This window comes from Drosophila ananassae, chromosome 2L (assembly GCF_017639315.1).
Source record: "Drosophila ananassae strain 14024-0371.13 chromosome 2L, ASM1763931v2, whole genome shotgun sequence".
Lineage (NCBI taxonomy): Eukaryota > Metazoa > Arthropoda > Insecta > Diptera > Drosophilidae > Drosophila > Drosophila ananassae.
Window position 1 is genome coordinate 18,937,205 of NC_057927.1, and position 6,274 is coordinate 18,943,478.

At 47.2% G+C, this 6,274-nt stretch overlaps 3 protein-coding genes across 3 annotated transcripts; 1 reads left to right on the forward strand and 2 right to left on the reverse strand.

The window, feature by feature from the left end:
• Window positions 1-3: 3 nt before the first annotated feature.
• On the reverse strand, window positions 4-3,734 carry LOC6499116 (nuclear hormone receptor HR96). Its single transcript, XM_001955232.4, has 5 exons — window positions 3,050-3,734; window positions 2,101-2,996; window positions 882-1,091; window positions 609-821; window positions 4-551 (listed from the first exon to the last, which is right to left on the reverse strand). Exons 1-5 carry the CDS (start codon window positions 3,714-3,716, stop codon window positions 351-353), a joined length of 2,187 nt encoding a protein of 728 aa, XP_001955268.1. The 5' UTR covers window positions 3,717-3,734; the 3' UTR covers window positions 4-350.
• A 201-nt stretch (window positions 3,735-3,935) lies between these two features.
• On the forward strand, window positions 3,936-4,694 carry LOC6501445 (ER membrane protein complex subunit 6). The gene is made up of 2 exons (XM_001955233.4): window positions 3,936-4,350; window positions 4,411-4,694. Exons 1-2 carry the CDS (start codon window positions 4,218-4,220, stop codon window positions 4,617-4,619), a joined length of 342 nt encoding a protein of 113 aa, XP_001955269.1. The 5' UTR covers window positions 3,936-4,217; the 3' UTR covers window positions 4,620-4,694.
• Window positions 4,695-4,699: 5 nt separating this feature from the next.
• LOC6507960 (beta-1,4-galactosyltransferase 7) lies at window positions 4,700-5,866 on the reverse strand. The gene is made up of 3 exons (XM_001955234.4): window positions 5,708-5,866; window positions 5,032-5,641; window positions 4,700-4,966 (listed from the first exon to the last, which is right to left on the reverse strand). Exons 1-3 carry the CDS (start codon window positions 5,802-5,804, stop codon window positions 4,717-4,719), a joined length of 957 nt encoding a protein of 318 aa, XP_001955270.1. The 5' UTR covers window positions 5,805-5,866; the 3' UTR covers window positions 4,700-4,716.
• Window positions 5,867-6,274: the final 408 nt, after the last annotated feature.

Here is a 6,274-nt window from a genome sequence, read left to right on the forward strand (position 1 = left end):
TCGATTATTATTATTGCATCAGTGTTTAGTTTATTTGAAACTAGATAAATGGTGTAAATTACATTTAGATTGTGTTGCTTTGCACTTTGTATCCTAAATATGCTCTCTTTGATGTAGAAATATAAAATCTATGAAGTATATGCAAATCTAACAATCACATTCGATTAAAATCTAACATTACAAGCGACAGATAAAACACGGACATGCACCAGTAGGCCGATGCGCACGTACAATTAACAAAAAATAAAACAACAACAACAACTACAGCTCGCTGATTATCATTAAATGTATCATCATTGGGCATCGGCAAGGCATTTTATGCCCGAAAATCGTAAAACGAATCGATCGTTCTAGTGATTTTTCAAATCAAATATTTCACGTAGCAAGGGCTCCACCTGGGATGGGTTAACATTCAAATAGACATTAATTATGAACTTGTTCAGACGCTCCACATCTGAAATCTTTTGGATCAGCTTGATAAACGCGTTTTTCGCCTCACAGCCAGAGTAGACACTCTCCAGGTATCTTCGCAGAAGATAATAGTAGGAATTCTGTTTGAATTTGAAATATAATTAATATAAGGATAACTTCTCTTGCCCTTAACTTACTTGTTCCAATCGTATCACGTCCTTATGTATCACTCGAGATCGAGCCGAGGTGAAGAGGACAATGGCGCACATAATAAGGATTATGTTCTCGTCCATGCGCCACTTCTCATCAAATGTGGTGATGAACTTTTGATGCTCCTCGTAGATATTGCCCTCGGCGAACTTGAGCAGGTCAGTGCGTATATTGCCCATGTTCTCTTTGGTGTGTGGTACCTATTCAACATAAACTTAAGATTTAGGTCACTTCAAAAGGAAGCTAAGTTGTGGGATTACCTTCCAGGCAGCTCTATCGTCATCGTAGATCATTACCGATCGCATTATCATCATTTCTGTGCAGCCGCCTTTGAGCAGGGCCACCTGGTCCTCCTGGCACATGTCACGGAATGCTGTTATCTTCTTGGCCATTTTGATAAGCCTCTTGATGGCCACCGCCGTCAGATTGATCAGCTGCAGTAGTTTAGGATTGTGGCGAGTGTCGTCAGGCTGAGTAAACAAACAAATAGAAACATAACGCACAGGTGTCCACCACTTTATTATCGCTTGAATCGTAAAGGCTTCTCCTCGGAAAGTGAATCATTGGAGTGGTGTGGCACCAGCGCTCTTATCATAGCGGCTCAAACACCTGGCTGCTCTATATTTCGTAAAAATTGTATCGTTTTCCCAAATTAACAATACCAGAATGTGCTAATTGCGATGAGGCGCATGAGGTAAATATTATGAAGCGACAATAAACGGGCCCGGAATCAAAATCGACCGCTGCTGGAGTCTCATGAGCGCCTGCTGCTGCTCATGATAATGGTTGATAATGGCACTATTGGTGGGACCGGAGACCCGTTGATAATGCCCAGTGTCTGCCCTGGTCTTGGCAGACCGTCTGGTCGCTTTGATTACTCAAAGCTAGGGTGGGCCAAATTATTGGACACAAATTCGGCGAAGCGGTGATTCATTCAACATAAAATTATTTGCAATTGCGCTTTGGGGATCATAGGTCTGCGTCTAATGAGTATTGTTGACTCTAAAAATATGAGATAGCGACAGTAATTCTTTCAACTAGAACTCCAGTTTTAAGTTTCCGAATGAAATGGGAAACAATTAAAAATGTCAACTCATTTAATCAGTCGCTTTCCAGCATGGGGTCTTAGTTTAAGGTTGGAAATAAATAATAGTTTTAAAAGCTTGTGTTGTTTTGAATTATAAAGTAAGCACAGTTCTGCATTGAGTTTCCGCTTCAAAAGTAAGCCTTCATGCTTATAATCTTTTAAAACAAAGCCACCCCATTGAAGAGCTGTTTACATTTGGAAGCAGCACAGTGCTGGGACCACAGAAACCGTCTGCTGCAGTCACGGCCCATGGGCCTTCAAAGCAATACGCACTGAATCACTGGCTTTTACCTGCTGCCAGGTGCTGTATATCGCGGGCACATCCACCGATTAGATAAGCCTTCCGAAGTTGGAGGTTTCACTAAAAAAAGAAAGGCTAATGGTTGACTTACCTTAATGCGATCGTCGCCCATCATCAAGGCGCTGAGGTCCTCGTCCACCGGATCGTAGAGAGCCTCACTGGCCAGGCGAAGTTCGCGCAGCTTCATCTGTTCCGCTTCGTTCAGTTCCCGATCCATTAGATGGCTGGATGGCGCGCAGATGGGTTGCTGTAGGCTTGTCTGGTGACTTCTGTTTCCTGACGGGTTGCATCCGCCATAAGACGTCTGAGGGAGGCCTCCGCTCCCATCCTTGACCCGTGATGATGGAGCCTGGATGCTATTAAAGGCCTGGTACTCAATGCGGATAACTTCTGAAAGCACAGACTCGATCGAGTTAATGCTGAACTCGCTATCCATGCTGGGCTCTTCGTTGTAATTGGTCTGCATAAATGTTTTCAGGTCGAAGTCCGGAAAGTGGGCGATGTAAGGCAAGGGGTGGCTGCTGCTCGAAGTGCTGGGCAGCTCTTCAGATCCGGGCGACGGATATTGCAGATCCAAAGCGGCGGCTGAATCTTGCGGCGATATCGGTGGACTACCACTGCCCAGCATGCTCTGGATCACAGTGTCTACGCGCTCCGCCGGTAGATCCGCTTTAGCCGTCGGCTCCTTTTCCAGCAATGGCTTGCGGTCCGAGGTCTGTTGAGCTACACTGGCCCCACCTCCGCTCAGGATGCGGTTAAGGATTCGCAACGCCTCCGCCGGCGTGTTCATGAATTTGTTCATAATGTCAATGGCATCTTCTGGCGAATGCATCAGGTTTTGCATAAACTCAACCACGTCAGCCGGCGAGTCGACAATCTTTGATATAATCTCCACGCCGTCCGTGGGCGAGCTCATGAATTTTGTAAATACTGTGAGCGCGTTGAAAGGCGAGTTCATGAATTTGCTGATGATTTTGAGAGCGTCGCCTGAAAAATTAAAATTAGCAGCCGATCATAGAAGCTCCATGTTCGCCACTTACCTGGATAGTCAATCAGATGCGACACCAGCTTCAGAGCGTCCTTTTGCGAGCTGATCACCTTCTCCATCACGGAAATAGCCTCCTTTTGGGTGCGCATCAACCGGTTGATGGTTTGCGAAGCCCGATCCGGATCCGACACGATCTGCTCAACAATCTTCTCGGCCGTCATCTCCATGGGATTGACCTGGACTCCCGCTGGGCTGCCGTTTCCAGTGACACAGCCATTGGCGCCGCTATCCATTGAACCGCAACTCTGGGAGTCCTGTGAGCCAGAGTAGAGCTCTATGTTACTGCTGCTGCTGTCCGCTTGGGCTTTGTTGTCGCCGCTGGTTGGTTCGCCCTCGCCAGTGTCCACGACTCCGTTCTCCATTAGTCGGCGCTTGGCCCTGTTTGTCTCAATCTTACGCCGCTTGATCAGCTTGTCCTCCTCCGACATAATATTCTCGCTTTTCATGCCAATGTCGAGGCATTTTCGAAGGCGGCACTTTTGGCAGAAGCGGCGGGTGACCACGGTGATGTCGCAGTTCTGGTTAAACGGGCAGGTGAACTGTTTCTTGGCCAGGGCATTTCGGCGAAAGAAGGCTTTGCAGCTCTCGCAGGTGACGGCGTTGAAGTTGTACCCCAACGCCTTGTCCCCGCACACCGCGCAGTTCTTCGGCGGCGACATTTCGATAGAGACCAGGCCAGTGCTAGTCGGGCGGGCGGTCAGGCAGCGCAGCTTTCAATTAGGCCTCTGATTGATTTTTTAATTGGTTCCAGCGGAGGTGGAGCTGCTACTGCTGCTGGCGGAGCGCTGGGTGGGTGGCGGTTTATTTGTAGTGGTGTGGCGTGTGTTGGGGGGCAGGAACTCCTCAAATCAAAACAACTCTAGCATCTAGCTACAGCATTTTACGATTTCCAGCGATACCCACGTTACGGCTCTCGGATTGCACATAGTTTTCGTGGCCCTCAGCACGCAGAATTCGGCAGGTCGCGTTATCACCACATATTTTAATGAATTAATGTCCGTCCGTCAGGTCTCCAGCTCAAATCCAATAACAACAAGCAACCGCTCCGGGTGAATGGCAAATAGCGCCGATATGAGTCCGACTATCGAAGAAACAATCGCAGTTCTCAGCTGGACATTTTCCACTTGCTAGAAATTAAATTAGAAAATTAATCAATTAAAATGAACCGAGTGAGGACTACGCAGGCCAAGACAGGCGAGATCATCGCTTACAGCGAAGGTGCAATTCGCAACAACATATCCGCCGTGGAGTACTGCCGCACCTCGATGGCCGCCATCTCCGGCTGTGCTGCGGGTAATTGGGACCTACATATTAGTGATTTTCTGACAATTTTAACTTTTTCTATTGTTTTAGGAATCCTTGGACTAAGCGGAACCCTGGGCTTCCTGTTCTACTTTCTATCGGTCTTTGTTCTGTGGATTCTGGTACTCTTGAAGTCCGGTACCCAGTGGCGCAAGTTCTTCATCAACCGCCGGAATCTGCTGACCAACCAGTTCATGGGTGGCCTTTGCACCTACGTGCTCTTCTGGACATTCCTATACGGCATGGTTCACGTGTATTAAGAGTATTTGTTTCTTTACATAAATTTAACTACAAAACATAGCGGAATAAACATAGGTTTGGACTAGGAAATGAAAGTTCGTTGGTTTCAACCTCTTCTCAGGTCTGTACGGCGGAGGCGGCCGCCGCTGTTCCAGAGCAGTCGCACCATGGCGTTTTATTTAGATCACATTCGAGCAGTATGTTAAGTATCGTTACATCCACTCCGTCAATGGACAATTCGTGGACCTTCAAAATCTTGTATCGGACATTGTCCAGACCCGTCTTGTGGTCCCTTTTGCGAGTCATCTCCTTCTGGTTGAAGCACTTTTGCGTGTCGCGCTTGCGGTGATGGCGATTATGGATATGGCTGCAGAACAGATTTCCTTAATTAGCGTTCTGAACTAAGAATAATTTAAAAATTCCTAAAAGTACCTAAAAGTATTGTTTGTGCCAGTCTTTATATTCTCCGGTCTTGTGACTCTCAATCCTGCATCCCGGATGCGTACAAAGAACTCATCGTCTTCTAGTCCCCAGCCCCAGTATTGGTTGGACATGCCGTTCATCTGCTGAAACTGTTCCCTGCGCACCAAGAGTATTCCGCCCACAAAGTTCTCGTAGTGGTACTTTGGATGCAGCTTAGGGCCGGCAATGTGCAAGGGTCCCAGACTACTAGGATACTCGTACCGCAAATCGTCGTTCATGGGCAGCAAATCCACGTCGTGCATGGCGATGTAGTCATAGACATTGCTGGTGAACTGGAAGCCCACGTTGATGAGGGAGGCGCGGTTGAATCGGAATCGATCCACCTGGTTCAAGACGAATATGTGGTGCTCCACATTCTGACGTTGGAGGAACTTTGTTATATGGGGTACGAACTGCAGAAGCTCCTCGAATCTATCACGGAACGGCACCAGTAAGGCCATTTTGTGATCCGCTTTGACATGATCATGATGGGGCGATTTTGGCACTTCTTGTGAATGCTCGGCAGTAGCCGGGATGCCTACTGACCTAGTCGGGGGATTGGAGAGCGGGCATATGCAATCTATAAAAAGCGTGGTGTCAGTCAGTATTTATAGAAGGTGCTCCCATATTTGAAGCGGATACGCACCTGATCCCAGTGGCATGAAACTGAGAACGGCGATTCCGCCCAAGCAGAAGGAAAGTCCGCAGACGAAGAGCCAGTTGACGGTGGATACGGTCACCATTTGGGCTGCTAATTATCCAAAGCAGTCAGTCAAAAAGCCGGTGTCAGGTCATACTAGGGATGGAGAGTAACGGAATCTCGATGATGCGAAAGCGCCACCTGCGTCGCAAAGGAAAAATAATGGGGTTTTCAAGTGGCGCCAAACGCGTTGTTGTTTAAATAATTTTAAAGACTATTAGCAATGTTATGGCCTTCGCGAGGGGCCATGATGTCCTTTCAGGCGCTTTCCCCATTTTGCAAGAGGACCCCCTAGAAAATTTGACAGAAAATCTAAAAAAAATGTCTTCCCAGATTTTGATGCAGATTGGTGGAGAATCGATCTACGAATCGTTTAAGGTATTCCGCTCAAGAATCTGAAGTCTATTAGCAAAGATAAGGCCTTCGCAAGGGGCCATGTTGTCCCTTCATGCGATTTCCCCATTTTGCAAGGGGATCCCCTTGAAAATTTGACAGAAAATATAAAAAAAAATG